The sequence below is a fragment of the Mobula hypostoma genome, chromosome 1 (assembly GCF_963921235.1).
Source record: "Mobula hypostoma chromosome 1, sMobHyp1.1, whole genome shotgun sequence".
NCBI classification, from domain to species: domain Eukaryota; kingdom Metazoa; phylum Chordata; class Chondrichthyes; order Myliobatiformes; family Myliobatidae; genus Mobula; species Mobula hypostoma.
Genome location: NC_086097.1, coordinates 130,747,617 through 130,765,326, shown reverse-complemented (window position 1 = coordinate 130,765,326; position 17,710 = coordinate 130,747,617). Strand labels below are relative to the sequence as shown.

The following is a 17,710-nucleotide window of genomic DNA, read 5'->3' as shown; positions in this document are numbered from 1 at the left end:
TAAATTGAATTAGGGAATGTTTAGCACAAATAGAGGAAGTATTAACTAATTGTAAAATCTGCCCCCAATCATCCACAGAAATGGTAAGCCCCAATTCCTGTTCCCATTCTACCCTAATCTTATCAAATGGAGCTTTCCTGAGTTTCATAATAATATTATAAATCATAGCCGATGCACCTTTCTGACATGGATTAAGGTTAATTATCGAATCTAAAATATATATAGGAGGAAGCATTGGAAAGGAAGGAAGTATAGTACTTAGAAAATTTCTAACTTGTAAATATCTAAAAAAATGTATTCTTGATAGGTTATATTTATTAGATAATTGTTCAAAAGACATAAGGGAACCATCTAAAAATAAATCCAAAAACCGTAAAATACCCTTAGTCTTCCAAGTTTGAAAAGCGCGATCCGTAAAAGAGGGAGGAAAAAATATGTTACCTAAAATAGGAATCGCTAACCCGAATTGATTAAGATCAAAAAATTTTCTGAATTGAAACCAAATACGCAAAGCATATTTAACGATCGGGTTAGAGACCTGCTTAAGGCGTTTCGAATCAAAAGGAAGAGATGAACCTAAAATAGAACCAAGTGTATAACCCTGAACAGATTGTAATTCCAATGCTACCCATTTAGGAATAGATAGTATATCCCGGTCAAGTAACCAAAATTTCATATGTCGAATATTAATAGCCCAATAATAAAATCTAAAGTTAGGTAATGCTAAACCTCCATCTCTCTTAGCTTTCTGTAAATGTATTTTACCCAGTCTCGGATTCTTATTCTGCCAAATAAATGAAGAAATTTTAGAGTCGACTTTATCAAAAAAAGATTTAGGAACGAAAATTGGTAATGCCTGAAACACATATAAAAATTTTGGCAAAAAAAACATCTTAACTGCATTAATACGACCAATCAAAGTTAAATATAAAGGAAACCATTTAGATGAAAGTTGAGTAATATGGTCTATTAATGGTAAAAAGTTAGTCTTAAATAAATCTTTATGTTTACAAGTAATTTTAATCCCAAGATATGAAAGGTAATTATTAATCAATTTAAATGGAAATTTATAATATAAGGGAAGATGTTTATTAATCGGAAAAAGTTCACTCTTACTAAGATTTAATTTATAACCTGAGAAAAGACCAAATTGTGCTAATAACTCTAAAACAGCAGGAATAGATCTCTCAGGATTAGAAATATATAAAAGTAAATCATCAGCATAGAGTGATAATTTATGGGACTTTAATCCCCGAGTTATCCCAGTAATATTTGAAGATTCTCGAATAGCAATTGCAAGAGGTTCTAATGCAATATCAAATAATAGGGGACTAAGAGGACAGCCTTGTCGAGTACCACGAAAGAGAGGAAAAAAAGGTGAGTTTAAAGAGTTAGTACGAACCGAGGCTACAGGGGAGTGATATAACAGTTTAATCCAGGATATAAATTTCAGGCTAAAATTAAACATTTCAAGCACCTTAAATAAATAAGGCCATTCTACTCTATCAAAAGCTTTCTCGGCATCTAAAGAAATAACACACTCAGGAACATTTTGTGAGGGAGTATAAACGATATTTAACGATGTACGAATATTATAAAAAGAGTAACGACCTTTAATAAAACCCGTTTGGTCTTCCGAAATAATAGAAGGAAGTACTTTTTCTAGTCTATTTGCTAATAACTTAGAAAAGACTTTAGAATCAACATTTAATAAAGATATTGGTCTATAAGATGCACATTGAGCAGGGTCTTTATCCTTCTTTAGTATTAAAGAAATTGATGCTCTATTAAAAGATTCCGGAAGTTTACCAAGTTTCAAAGAAGCCTCAAAAACCTTATAGAGCCAGGGAATCAATAAAGAAGCAAAACATTTATAAAATTCAACGGTAAACCCATCAGGGCCAGGAGCTTTCCCCAGATTCATAGAAAAAATAACATTCTTAATCTCATCCATTGTAATGGAAGTATCTAATAAAGAAGACATATCCTGTGAAATCTGAGGAAAGTCTAACTTATCTAGAAAATCATTCATATATTTAGAATCTCGAGGAGACTCTGATTGATATAAAGAAGAATAAAAATCACAAAAGGTTTGATTAATCCCCACATGATCCAATATCAATCGATCATTTTGGTTATAAATCTGATTGATTTGAGATTTAACATAATTAGATTTCAATTGATTAGCCAGCAGCTTGCCAATTTTATCACTGTGAACATAAAAATCACTTCTTGTTTTCTTTAATTGGTTTACAATCGAGGACGAGAGTAGTAAACTGTGTTCCATTTGAAGTTCAGTTCTTTGTTTGTATAGCTCCTCAGAAGGAGCCATAACATATTTCTTATCAATTTCTTTAATCTTGTCCACAATTGCCATCTCCTCCTGCTTCTGTTTCTTCCTCAAAGCAACGGAATACGAAATAATCTGACCCCGAATATAGGCTTTAAAAGTGTCCCAAAGAGTGTTAACCGAAATATCTTCTGTATGGTTAATTATAAAAAAAAGCTCAATCTGTTCATTCATAAAATTAACAAAGTCCGAGTCCTGAAGCAACAGCGAATTAAAACGCCATTGTCTATTGTTTGGTATATTGGCCATAATTTTAATAGAAAGCTTAAGTGGAGCATGATCCGAAATGGTTATAGAATCATAATCACATTTAATCACTGAAGGAATGAGACGAGAATCAATAAAAAAATAATCAATTCTTGAATAGGAATGATGAACATGTGAAAAAAAGGAAAAATCTTTTTCCTGAGGATGCAGAAAACGCCAAATATCCGTCGACCCAGAATCAGAAAGGAAAAAATTAATCAAATTTGCAGATTTATTAGGTAAAGTCCGTAAAGGAGCTGAACGGTCCAGAGCTGGAGATAAACAGGTATTAAGATCTCCGCCCCAAATCAATGAAAACTCGTTCAAATTCGGAAACTGATCAAACAATGATTTATAAAATTCCGGACAATCCATATTAGGAGCATAAACATTAACCAAAACTACTTTTTTATTAAATAGTAAACCACTAACCAATAAAAATCTACCATTCGGATCAGAGATAATATCCTGTTGTATAAAAGTAACTGAGGAATCTATAAAAATAGAGACGCCTCGAATCTTAGCATTGGAGTTCGAATGAAATTGTTGTCCCTTCCAGAATTTGAAAAAACGTAGTCTGTCCCCCCTCCGTACATGGGTCTCTTGTAAAAATAAAATTTGTGCTTTAAGTCTCCGGAACACTTCAAAAACTTTTTTTCTTTTAATAGGATGATTAAGACCATTAGTATTCCAGGAGACAAAATTAATAATAGACTCCATAAATCCTAAAGTCAACCCACAACAGGGAGGATTGACAATAGGCGCGACTCACAAACCCGGAGAGGGAACAGAACATACAAAAGATACCGGGGAAAAGGACGCAACCAGTACTTCAATAATGTATATAGCCCAAAGAAAAACAAACTAAAACGTGAAGCCCCTCCCGCCACCCCCCAACCCAAGACCCCAAGGCAAAATCTAAAGCAGACCCGCCAGAAAGAAGCAAGCGCTAAAACTACCCCCATGACTTCCGGTATACGCTCCCTAAAAAAAAGGTATAAATATGAAAAGGATCAGCTAATTGTAAAACAGTAAAAAAATAAGTAAAAAAAAAGTTAGCTCAATTAGAATACACACAGAACAGAACAAAAGCCGGAAAATATATATTAAAAAAAACCACAATAAACCTCAAACTCATGAATAGACACAGCAACAAAAAAAATAGGATTATTAACATAAAGTGATTATAAAAAGCAAAACAGAATAAAATTTAAACAAAAACTACAAAATTTAAGGCCGCACAGGAAATACGTAAGATGACAAAAGGGAAGTAACCACCCAGAATCCCCTGGGAAAAGAAAGAAATGACGCAGTTAAAAAGAAAGTTTAGTAGCCATATTAAGAAATCGAAAGTAAACTTTTCTGCCCAAATAGGGCACAGAAAAGTTAAAACCAACCAATTCACAGCCTCCGATCGACGGAGAAAATTAAAAAGAAAGCAATTAAGATGTTGGAGATGACAGTTGATCCAGATAACTCTGGGCATCCGATGGAGAATCAAAAAAACGAAGGGCTCCATCTGACATGCGAATCCTTAGACGTGCAGGGTACAGCAGCGCTGGTCTTAAATCCCTCTTATAGAATTCCGACATCACGGATCTGTAACGGACCCGTTGGTCCCAGATTGGTTTACTGAAATCTTCCACGAATCGGAACTTAAGATCCGAAAAATCAATGAAACCTTTAGATCGAGCGAATCGAAACAGTCTCTCCTTGTCTTGAAAGTAATGAAAACGTAAAATAACATGCCTAGGTCTATCTGACCTAGACGAGTATGATGGGATTCTGTGAACACGATCCAGTAGCGGTGGTTGGTCAGGAAATACAGTAGGGAATGCATCTTTTAAAAGTTGGGAGAAATATTTCATGGGGTTGTTACCTTCAGCGGCTTCCCTCACGCCAATCATTCGTAAATTCTGCCGTCGCATTCTAGATTCCAAGTCAGAGTTTTTAAAAGTCAAAAAGTCAAGTTTCTTCTTCATTACATTAATTGTTTCTTCGATTTTCCCCATCTTAAGCTCACTTTGTTGCGCGAATTTTTGAAGATCAGATATAGCCGACTGATGTTCCGCAATACATGTTTGCATCTTATCAATTAAACCGGCAATTTTCTGGAAATTAGTTGAGATTTCCGTATGAATCAGGTCTTTAACAGGGCCTGCAATTTCCGTACGAATCATCTCCCTAACAGAGGTTGAAATTTCCCTCTGAATTAACTCCGCTATGGCTTTCAAAGTCACCGGTGATTCAGTCGGGGGGAGATCCGTAGCTTTCGGTTTAACCGGAGGTTTACCATCCTTGCCGTCTTTCTCGTTCTTAGACATAGCAGATCTAAGTTCCATCCAGTTGTCGGAGAATTCAGTTTAATTCAAAGTATTGTAAGAGTTGATGCCTTAATGGTTAATTAAAGTATAGCTGACCATAGAGAAAAAAAACTCAGAGGTAATGGAGCGAGTCAAGAACGCGACTTCACTCCATGAGCGCTACCGGAAGTCTCAATATTAGGGAAGTTAAAGTCACCCATGATAACAACCCTGTTATTTTTGCACCTTTCCAAAATCTGCCTCCCAATCTGCTCCTCTGTATCTCTGCTGCTACCAGGTGGCCTATAGAATACCCCCATTAGAGTAACTGCTCCCTTCCTATTCCTGACTTCCACCCATATTGACTCAAAAGAGGATCCTGCTACATTACCCACCCTTTCTGTAGCTGTAATAGTATTCCTGACCAGTAATGCCACCCCTCCTCCCCTTTTTCCGCCCTCTCTATCCCTTTTAAAGCACTGAAATCCAGGAATATTGAGAATCCATTCCTGCCCTGGTGCCAGCCAAGTCTCTGTAATGGCCACTACATCATAATTCCATGTATGTATCCAAGCTCTCAGTTCATCACCTTTGTTCCTGATGCTTCTTGCATTGAGGTACACACATTTCAGCCCTTCTACCTTACTGTCTTTACACCGTTTATTCTGCTTCTCTTTCCTCAAAGTCTCTCTGTATGTTAGATCTGGCTTTACTCCATGAACTTCTTTCATTGCTCTATTGCTCTGGGTCCCATCCCCCTTGCAAATTAGTTTCGATCAGGTGAATGCAAGGAAAATGTCGTCGGAGTGCAGTAGAAAGTGTGATAATCCTCTTTAGTAGAAATTATATCGAGTATTTGCCAAATAATGAGAGATTGGGAATTATTGATCAAAGAAACCTGAGTGTCCTTGTGCACAAATTACTCTAATATAGTGTGCAAGTACAGCACATGGTTAAGAAGTCAAATAGTGTGCTAACTTTATTGATAGAGGCTTTTAAGGAAGAATAAGCACAAGAGATTCTGCAGATGCAGGAAATCCAGAGCAACAGAGACTAAGCTGGAGAAAGTAGGTAGGTAAAGCAACATCTATGAAATAAGTAAACAGTCAATGTTTCAAGCAGTGACCCTTCATTAAGACTGGAAGGAAAGGGGGAAGACGCCTGAATAAAAAGCTGGGGGGGAGGGAAGTAGGACAAGCTAGGAAGTGATAGGTGAAGCAAGGTGGGTGAGAAAGGTAAAGTCTAGAAGAAGGAATTTCATATGAGAAGAGAGTGGTCCATGGGAGAAAGGGAAGAAGGAGGAGCACCAGTGGAAGCAAAGAGATAAGAGGCCTGAGTGGGAATAAAGAGGGAAGAAAGAGAGAAAAAAGAAAAAAAAGAAAAGCAATTAGCAGAAGGAGAAATTGGATACAATCGAGCACTGGATACAACAGACAACCCCAAAAGATTTTCAGGTGAAGTATTGCCTCACCAAAAAGGACTGTTTGAGGCCCTGAATGGAGGTGAGGGAGGTTGTAAGAATTGTGATTTTTTTTTTTAGGGTAGTTGTGGAGGATCTTAGTGAGATCATATTTGGAGCTGGAGTATTATGTTCAATTTTGGTCTCCTTGGCTTAAAAAATCTATATCCTTGAGGTAAAAGGAGGGCATTGACGATTCTCCAAACCATTTTCCGGGATGGTAGATCTGTTGGATGAAAAGCGTTTGAATAGTCTAAGCTTCTGTTTTCTAGATTTAAGAATGAGGGAGGTGACTTCTGTGAAATATGCAGTTTCTTAGAGTTTGATTGGGTAGATATGGAGAGAATGTTTTCACTGGTTGAGTAGTCTGGAGCTTTGGGTCACATTTTCAAATTAAAGCTCAGGTTATTTAAGTTTGAAGAGAACCTTCTTGACTCGGAGAGTGGTGGTTCTTTGGAATTTGGAGAACTTTGGAGATTTAGTCATTCAGCTTATTCAAAAGTGGTTGACAAATACATGGATATTATTGGAATCGGGATTATTGGGTTATGGAAAGAAAATGGTATTCAAGGTAAAATATCCTTGGTTATTTTGAAAAGGGAATAATCTTAAAGAGATTGAGAGGCCTATTCCTTTTATATTCAAATGGCTAATTATCATTCATCAATGATTAGTTATCTAATATTAGTATTGTCATTGATTAATTATCTGGTAACTAATTTCCACTGGGAAAATGGAAGGCAGCCGCTGCTGGAACTAGCACTTTCAAACTAATCAATCATTTAAAAAAAATCTAGCACCATCATCTTTAAAATATCCTCTTTTTGGTCAGTCCTATTTTGTGATGCAGGCCTTCAGCTCGTTTAGCCACTAACAAGACTGAAAAATATATAGGCGTTTGGCATGGAGCAGGTTTATGTCTTGTGGCTTCGCGTTACTCAGTCCATTTCAATAGTGTGATGCTATTTACATGCAGTTAACAGCAGAGCTTAGTCAGTTGAGCACTAACTTTTGAACACTAAAGTTTGGAGATGTGCCCTTTGCCTAAAGATGATATATCTGTTTGAAGTAAATAATAGAGACTCTATTAACTTGGTATCAGTTTGATAGCAAACTCAGCCTCAATTTTGAACTGTAATTTCTTCACCTCACTTGGATGAGATCATTTTCAGAGCTTGCACCAAATTCATTCCTGTAATTACAGTGGAATTCAATTTATCCTCCAGTTCCATTGTGAGCTCTTCATAAAGAAAATATTTTATGCAAAAGAATGTATGTACTTTTGTAAATAAGAAATGAAATAAACATTTGGACATCCAGTAAAGTTAGAACTGAAATGAGAATTACAAATACTGAAATTTTTTTGTAGCTTTGGCAACATCTGTTCACAAATGTTATCCAAGTTCCTAAGCATCTCTGGTGTTTTCTACTTTTAATTCAGATTTAGAGCATCTGCAGCTTTTTTTTTTGCTATAGGATTCATTGACTTTTCATTATATATCATATTTGAAATTAAGAGTCTTCATTGTGGTTATTCAGTTATAACAATGAAACCTACCAAAACCTACTTGTAGCGATGCTATAAACTGTCCACTTTTAGGATCTTATTTCATGTGATCTCCATTAGTCAACATAAGTTCAAGTAAAATTACCATTATTCTGCACCTGGTTTCACATTAGATGCGAAATGTTTTGGCTTGCTACTTATTTTATCCCCTTCAAAACTGAAAATGTTTGGTCCCGTTGACACCTGCTCACTAGGAAATAGATGAAGTAGTCCAAACTCATCTTGAGTGCTTCTACTTTTTGTTGGGTTGATTTGATTCAGGGGTCTGGGTTTTACCTGGTCACTTTGTATCCTGTTTCCCCAATGATAACTCCTATGCAATCTTTCCTGTAACAGATTGGAACATTGGCAACTGTGAGGCTCTACACTGTCATATGAAAAATGATGTCACTTATTGCCTGGATATTTTTTTTAAAAATGTCCAAAATAGGGTAGAGTAGAAAGGGATCTCAGAGTAAGATCAGTAGAAGTGCTGACATGAATCAATAAGACCATAACGAAAGACTTGAACTTATTTCTCATAGACAAATTTTCATTCATTTTAGAAAACCTATTGAATTTTGATTAGGCCATATTTTGTAAAAATTTGACATTTTGTTATATTCAGAGGAGAGGGAGAGAGAGCCTCTGTCGATCAGAGTTGACCATGGATAATGCATCCTGGCTGTCACGATATGCAAGCCTGGCAGTACGATGTGGAGAGCAAGTGGTTGCCCATGTAGTAACCCCCCTCTCCATGCATCTGATGAACCCAAAGGAATGGCAGAGACCGATACAGTTTGGTATCAGCAGTTCGCAGGAGTTGCCAGTCAACATTGAACTCAATGTTGGACTGCCTGAGGGACCCTAGCTCAGGATTTTTACCTCGGGGTTTACTCCCAAAGCCTTCCCCATGAGTGTGTATAGAGATGAACTGCCAACCGCAGCTAACGAGCCCCTTCTGCCTGAAGTGACTGGTTTTAAGGTGCCAGTAAACCCACTTTCGACCTTTCTCCTGTCAGTAGAAACGGTTCTGCCGGGCTTAGTAACTAAGCCACACATGGAGGCCAGGGGTTGGACTTGGCTGTCAGAGGCCATTTGAGGCGCACACCATTGGGAGGTAGTGGGAGCTTGTCTCCATTACTACCCCTGGCTGTAACAGCCTTAAGGAACCAATTTAACAATATAGTTATGCACTTCGTTATATCGTTAAATGGGCACTAGAAAGAATGTTAAATAAATTCGCAAAGCTGACATTTGAACTTCGAAGTTCTGTGCTTCAGCATAGAAATAGATTGGTCTCTCCTCTCCAGAAGAGGGAAAGAAAGAAAAGGGAGAAGAGCAAAACTAGAGACCTTTCATACAAATGGGTCACCAAGATATAAAGTGAATACTTGAAAAGAAACTGCTTTACCCAGGAAGCACTGACAATTTGGAACTTCGATCATAGTAATTGAGAAAATGGCATAGGTACATTCAAGGATGTGCATTTAATAAATCTGATTACTTGGGGCCTGATTTGTAGCTGTTGAAACTTCCATTCTAAAAGTCCTGATTCTTAAAGCATATTACACTGAAAGAATCTTTATCTTGCACTTCATAGCTGGATTCTTTCCGTGTACATAATAAACTACTCTTGTTTTCACATAAAAACGCTAACATCAGTGTAATATCAGGAGTGATTTAGAAATATAAGAAAAATATGTAACTGATAGCTTACCCTGATAGGTAGAAATTTCTGCCCTCTTGCTAGTAAGCATGCAGATATGGCAACAATTATTTTAACCATTTACCTCCAATTTGGTTCCATTGAGTTCTATCCTATGTGACCACTTTCACATGCAGAAAATGGTAGAAATTTTTAACACTTTTCTCTGCAATGAATTGTTCAGTAAATTGCTAAGGTTAAATCAATGATTAATACACTTTTATTATCCAGTAGTATGAAAGTACATGGGGAAAAGGTAGGTTTATAGAGTGAGGCATGGTTCAGCAATGATCCTGTAGAATGGTAGGACAAGCTCAAAGAAAAGCTTGCTTAGGCTATCCAAGACTTTGCATATAGTGAGTGGAATAGAAATAGTGTTTTGTTTGCCAGATATCATTAGACATGTATTGCTTACACACTGAACAACAGCAGTTTTTCTGTTAATCTATCTTTTAGATTTCATTCAATATGTGTGTTATGTAGGCAAGTGTTGATGTTAAACTAAGTGAGTTTTAGTTAATTATGAGGGGCATTAATAGAATAGATAACTGTTTTCCTGGCATAAAGGAGTCTTAAATGAGAAGGCATTGGTTTAAGGAAAGGGAGAATTTTCACGGAGAAGTGAGAGGCAAGCTTGTCTACACAAGGAGGCAGTTTCGAGATGTGCAACATGGAAGCGGGGCCTTCAGCCCATGTTCATGCCAACCTGACCATATCATTTGCCTGCGTTTAGCCCACAATTACACTTATACTTTCCTCTCCATGTACCTTACCTAAATGTTTTTTAACATATCCACCCCACCACTCTGGCAGCTTGTTCCATCTCATTGTATGTGTAATTTAAGAGCCCCCCCCCCCATCCTATGGAAAAAACTATGACTGTCCACCTTATCATGATATTATAAATCACTTAGGTCACTTCTCAGCTTCTGTCACTTCAGGAAAAATCCCTGCATATCCAGTCCTGATTTATATGTAACAAACTGCCAGAGGAAGTGGTAGAGGCAGATACAATTACAGCATTTATAAGGCATTTGGACAAATATATGGACAGGAAAGGATTATGTAGGTAAATGGGATTTGTCAAGTCAAGTTAATTGTCACACATACAGATACGGTGAGGTACAAATACAATGGAAAAACTTACAGCAGCATCATAGACACATAGATTTATTCAATACACAGAATATAAATTATTCTTAAGTTATACCAAAGTTAAAGTCTGTCCCGAGCCTTGTGGCCCATCAGGCCAGTGCTTATGCCGGTTTCTGTGGCATAAAGCAACTGAGACCCCCCACCGGATAGGACGCCGGTCTATCGCGAGGTTAACCCCCAGCATTTGCCGGTACCCATTTTCAGCTGGGTGGACTGGAGCAGTGTGTGGTTAAGTGCCTTGCTCAAAGACACAACACGTTGCCTTGGCCGAGACTCGAACCCACGACCTTCAGATCGTGAGTCCAATGCCATAACCACTTAGCCACGCGCCACTAAGTTATACCAAACAGTGAAGATAAAAAGACTACTAAACAAGATATTTAATAAGATGTAAAAATAAATCAGAAACAAATCTTTGGTCATGCAAGAGGTAGCCCATAGTGTTCTGTTGCTGAGGTAGGATTAGACTTGTGTAGGTCAGTTCAAGAGCTTGATGGTTGTAGGAAAGTGGTAGTGTGGGACTTGAGACTTCTATACCTCCTGCCTGATGGTAGCTGCAAGAAGAGGGCAAGGCATGGTTGTTGGGTATCCTGGGGATAAGGGGGGGCATTGGGGTGGGGAGGGAATGCTGATAATACGGTCAGCAAGGACAGCTTGGGACAAAATGCCTGTTCTATGCTGCATGTCTCAAAATTTCTCCATGTAGTTATCTTCTGTAAACGTTTATCCATGTTTATTTTAAAGCTGCTTTATTGTACTTGACAGAACCGATATAATCAGGCAAAGCTGAGTGTTCACGATCGTTCACTAAAGGTGGCAGCAGTTGTGGAGAGTCTTGAACGTGAAATGGAACTCCTCTGCCTCACTGGAGTGGAAGACCAGCTCCAAGCAGATGTGAGGCCTACACTGGAAATGTTGAGAAATGCTGGAATAAAGGTATTTGGTTTATTGTTGTCACATGTACCAAGGTACAGTTAAAACTTGTTTTGCTTGCCATTCATACAGATCAAAACGTCACAAGGGGAAAAGCAATAAGAATGCAGAATACAGCTTTACAGTTACAGAGGAAGTTCAGTACAGGTAGACAGGATGCAGCACAAGATCGTAATTATGTAGATTGTCAGTTCAAGATTCCATCTTAGGGGCTAAGGGACCATTCAATGATACTATAACAGCAGCATAGAAGCTGTATGTGCCATTAGGCTTTTGTGTCTTCTGATGGAAGGTGGGAGGAAAAGTCAGATTGTCTGGGGTGGGAGGGATCTTTGATTATGTTGGCTGCTTTTTTGAGTTATAGAGTCCATCAGAGGGAAGCTTATGTTCATGATGTCCTGAGGCATGTCCACAGCTCCCTGCAGTTTCTTTTAATCTGGGCAGAATATTTGCCAGACAAAACCATGATGCATCTTGATAGGATGCTTTCTGCGGTGCGTTAATAAAAACAAATTGGTGAGGGTCAACGAGGATATGCTGAATTTTCTTAACCTTCTGAAGAAATAGATGCACTTTCTTGACCATTGTGTTTACCTGGTTGGACCATGACAGACTACTGATGATTATACCTAGTCAACCATCTTCACCTCTGCACCACTAATGTAAACAGGAGCATCTGCTTTGCCCCACTTCCTGAAATAAAAAAACAGCTTTTTAAAATTTGCTCACATTGAGGGAAATATGTCAGATTGGACAAATCTTCAGCACAATTTTCATATGTTTAATTTAACAATGTTATATTGAAAAACATGAAAGGATATGAATAAAGTATAAAATTGTTTAGGCATGTTTAGAAGTTCTCTCTCATAGAAGTTTCCTTGTTTGTCAGTCCTGTACTCCCCCTTATCCTCTGCCCACCCATTTATGACCTTTTAAAATGTATTCTCGCCTTCACTTCCCACAGTGAACTTGCTGGATTTTTAGCTCTTATCTCCTACATTACATTTTTATAAGCTATTGCTGAAGCTGGGAATCCTGAATAAAAATAAAAATGAAGAAAGAGTTGGAACATTAATCATTAAGGTGAAGTTAATTGGCATAAATGCAACTGGCATTCCCTCCATTTGATAAAACAATTCAGACTAAATTGTTAGAATAAATTCAGAAATAAGAATATTGACCAATCAGAAGCGATGAAAAGTCTGAACATATTTAAGTATATAGTTATATAATGTCACTGCTTCATTGGCCTGGACCTTCTTACCAAACACCTCAGTTTAGCACTTGTTCTGCAGACCATCATACAGCACATCACAGGAGGAGGGCCTTTGACCCATGATGTTCTGCTAAACTAATTAAGTTAATGGTGCCTAATTACACTAATAACTTCTGCCTCCACGTGGTGCATATCCCTCCATTCTCTGCATGTTTATGTAGCTACCTAAGAGCCTCTTAAACACTTTTATCATATTTTCCCAGATATGGATGTTAACTGGAGATAAATTGGAAACAGCTACTTGCATCGCCAAAAGCTCTCACCTGGTGTCCAGGAATCAAGACATCCACATCTTCCGTCCTGTAAGTGCTACCAACTTAGGTGAGACTCTCGCAAGTTTCACAAATGTACGTTCTCCTCCCTGTGTAGCAGCAGACACCATTTGCAAACAAGGCTGCTATACCTAAGGAAAAGAACATTAAAATATCTGGTCCATAACAATGCGTATATGATTGCTTTTAATAGAGCATTAGAGCAAGGGGTTTTTTTAAACAAAAGAGAATGACTGAACTTTTCTTGAATTTAATAAGTTTTGTTGATGCAGTGAACCTACGTAAGCTAACAGCCATGCAAGTTGAACCATCCACACAAATATGCCCTAATGACTGCATATTTTGCAGAAGGTCTAAAGGAATTGAGATGAAAAGGATGGTAATATATCTCTGATATTGCAACACTAAGGAAAACTTCATTCTTTTTCATATGTGACAAATGGAACTTTTAAATGTTCTCTCACTCTGAACCACCAATGAAAATTCTGAATAGCATTTGAAAACTGTTCCACAATGTAATTAACTTATGACCAAATCTGGATTTGAAGTTAGTATTGCTAATCTGATCCCTCTATCTGAAAATCTCCAAAATGGATGTGTACTCACCATAGAAATCACCCTGCAAATGATGAGGTCCAATTGTATATAAAGCAAGCACAAATTCATTTAGCAGTATTCTGTATAGACGTACAGATTTTGAAAACCTAAAATGATTAGTTTAACTTGCATGGAATTATTCCATGCCGGATAGTTTGCTGGGTTTTGATACGTACGTGTTTCTTAGAAACAGACCACCATAGCTACTTACAGTGTTTCCACAATTTACCCGGATATTTGTTGCACATTTCCTGAAAGAAGTTTGAATTCCTGCATCTGTAAAGTATTGTGTTCAGTGTGAGGTAGTGTGGAAACAAGTTAAGTGGGCATTGAAACAGCATTTACCATTGTGTGCATTTGATTGAAGGAAAAGAACTGCAGTGGTTACGCAGAGTTATCTGGGGAGAAGTTAAGCCGTATAGATTACGACTCCAACCTCTGGAAGAATCTGCTTGGATTTCCAGCATCTGCAGATTTTCTCCTCCCTGGAAGAATTTATTGTTTTCTGATGGATGCTAGAGTGGGATTAGTACATAAATAGTAAGTTGAAATACTGAACTATACGAGGGGTGATTGATAAGTTCATGGCCCAAGGTAAAAGTCAGTTTTAAAAAACCTGGCACAGTTATTTTTCCTACATTTACACACTTAGTCCAGCGGTCATGGAGCATACGGATCCCTTCTTTGTAGAAGTCGGCATCTTGGACCTCCAGAAAGTGGTCCACAGCAGGGGTGATTGATAAGTTTGTGGCCTAAGGTAGAAGGGGATGAGTTATTAACTTCAAGTTTTCTTCATTTTCACACAAAGAGTTGAACTGCACGTGCATGTAACAAGAGCCGTATAACTTACCTCCTTCTACCTCAGGCCACAAACTTATCAATCACCCCTGCTGTGGACCACCTGGAGGTCCAAGACGCTCTCGTTACATGCACGTGCAGTTCAACTCTTTGAGTGACAATGCAGAAAGTTTGAAGTTAATAACTCACCTTCTACCTTAGGCCACAAACTTATCAATCACCGCTGCTGTGGACCACTTCGACAAAGAAGGGATCTGTATGCTCCACGACCGCTGGACTAAGTGTGTAAATGTAGGAAAAATAAATGTGCTAGGTTTTCTAAAATTGACTCCTTCTACCTTAGGCCACGAACTTATCAATCACCCCTTGTATGAAATCTTGCAGCCACTAGAGGGAAGCAGTGAAACAGCTAACTCACTGGAGCAAATAGAAGATGTATGCTGACAAACCAGTGATTATTTAGCACGTAAATGAGCTTATTTTGCAAGTGACAGCTGTAAAATAAGTTACGAAGAAAAAGATTTGTCCATTGCATGCACCAACTGAAAGTCTGATTAATTGGATGAACAGATGCATTTGCTCTGCTCACTTTACATTTATGACTGTGTGGCTAAATACAGCACCCATGCCATATTTAAGTTTGCTGAATGTCAGCCAGATCAAAGGTGGTGATGAATCAGTATATAGGAGGGAGATTGAAAATCTGGTTGAGTGATGCCACAACAAGAAGCTGTCACTCAGTGTCAGCAAGACCAAGGAGCTGATTATTGGCTTCAGGAGAAGGAAACTGGAGGTCCGTGAGCTAGTCCTCATCAGAGGTGGAGAGGTTCAGCAACCTTATGTAACCCTCAGGCTCGCCCAGCTCGTGTTCGTCTAGGGGAAAACAGCCTTTGGCCCTGCCAAACTGGGTAATCACGTTTGTGTGGATGCTGTGTAATGTACCGCCCACAATGTACCAGTTACAAACCCACAACGCAAAATATCAGGCAGTGCACCATATGCAATTAAATGATTGAACTTTATGAATCTTAGTCTGAAGGAAAAAAAAGGGCCCAATTCAAGGAAACGTCAAAAGTTCACGTTGGAGCTCACTCAATAGTCATTCTTCCACCATTGATCTCCTGTGAGCATCGCCGACCTTCGGACCCTCAGATCCACATGCGTCTTCCCTCTTCATCTCTCCTCGACAAATACCGCGAAAAACATCTTTCCAGATTCACAAGACAGAGCAACGATCTCTGATTGGCTAACATGCATACCATAGTCCCGTTATCTCCAGCCGTAACCCAAACATTGCTGCTACAGAGAAACCGTTAACTCAGCAGTGAACATTACAGAGAAGCCATTGCATTAGCCTTAGCAGTGAAACATTACGAAGAAGCTGTTACATTAGCAGTGAAACCTTACAGTGCGTTACACTTAAATTCCTCAGTGTTATAATTTCAGAGGACCTGTCCTGGGCCCAGCACATAAGTGCAATTACGAAGAAAACAAGTCAGTGCCTCTACTTCCTAAGGAGTTTGTGAAAATTCAGCATGACATCTAAAACTGTGACAGATGTCTATAGTTGTGTGGTGGAGAGTATATTGATTGTTTGCATCACAGCCTGGTGCGGAAACACCAATGCCGTTGAACAGAAAATCCTACAAAAAGTAGTGGATACAGCACCGTCCGTCATGGGTAAAGCTCTCCCCACCACTGAGCATATCTGCATAGAATGCTGTTGCAGGAAAGCAGCACCCACCATCAGGGGCACCCCCCCACCCCCACTGCTCTCGCTACTGCCATCAGGAATAAGGTACAGAAGCCTCAGTATTCACGCTACCAGGTTCAGGAACAGTTATTACCCCCCAACCATCAGGCTGTTGAAACAAAGGGGATAATCACTCATCCTCACGTGACCCATCACTGAACTGTTCCCACAACCTATGGACTCACTTTCAAGGACTCCATCCCTTGTTCTTGATACTTATTTATTTTTCATTATTATTTCTTTTTTCTTGTGTATTTGCAACATGGTCCTGAAAAACGTCTCGTTTTTACTGTGTACTGTACCAGCAGTTATGGTCGAAATGACAATAAAAAGTGACTTGTTTGTCTACCCTGTTAGTTGTGGTCTTTCATTGATTCTATTATGGTTCTTGGGTTTGCTGAGTATGCCCTCAAGAAAATGAATCTGAGGGCTATTTATGGTAACATATATGTACTTTGCTAATAAAATTACTTAGAACTTTGCTTAAAATGGTGACTGTCTACTTTTTATTTTTACAGTTTCTGTTGTTGTATTTCCTAATGTTCTGATCGAAACTGACTGTTACTCAGTTTGCTTCTGTGTTTGCCTAACATGAAATGTATACCGATGCTTTGCTAAACACCAATTTACACATTTTTTGCTGTGAACTAAACTGGAAGCTTGCTTTTGCAGGTAACAAATCGTGGTGAAGCTCATTTGGAACTCAATGCTTTCAGGAGGAAACATGACTGTACACTGGTTATATCAGGGGATTCTTTAGAGGTAAATGCTAAAGTTTGGTGTACAGAGATGGCAATGAAATACGAATGTAGTTAAAAACTGTTGGATGCTGATGTTTTGATCTGAGGTTCTTCAGAAGCCAAGAAAGAGGCATAAGACTTAGTGATTACAATCATTTATTAAGTGCTACAAGAGCAAAAAACAAAGGCAGAAAGATGAAGCGTCAAGGTGAGAGAGAGAGAGAGAAAGGGGAAAGAGAGCAAACCAACATGGTTTGTTGCTCTTATACCAGATTGCTTGTAAAAGACATTCCATTCAGATTCCATTATCTGAACCAACCAATAAGATAGTCCCTATTCAAATAATGCAATACTTGCAACTGCAACAACTTAACCACTACGAAGCACGCTGAACAGTTAACATGTGTATAGGTAATTATATAAAAATGCAAACAGCATAAGGAATTTTAACTACAAGGAAAGTAACAATTGCACAGTCTAATACAAGAAGATACAAGTTTGAAGTACTTTTTTATATACAGTATAAGAACAGGCCTGTGGGGGGGGAGGGGTCACAATATCTGGGCCAAACACA

General features: G+C 38.4%; 1 protein-coding gene across 1 annotated transcript in view; it reads left to right on the top strand.

Annotated features, from left to right (window-relative positions):
- atp9b (ATPase phospholipid transporting 9B) overlaps positions 1-17,710 on the top strand; it is a 387,648-nt gene that overhangs the window by 336,882 nt on the left and 33,056 nt on the right. Inside the window, exons 19-21 of the mRNA XM_063055727.1 lie at positions 11,533-11,703; positions 13,180-13,278; positions 17,069-17,158. Coding sequence (XP_062911797.1) covers positions 11,533-11,703; positions 13,180-13,278; positions 17,069-17,158 — 360 coding nt within the window. The remainder of the gene's footprint in view (positions 1-11,532; positions 11,704-13,179; positions 13,279-17,068; positions 17,159-17,710) is intronic.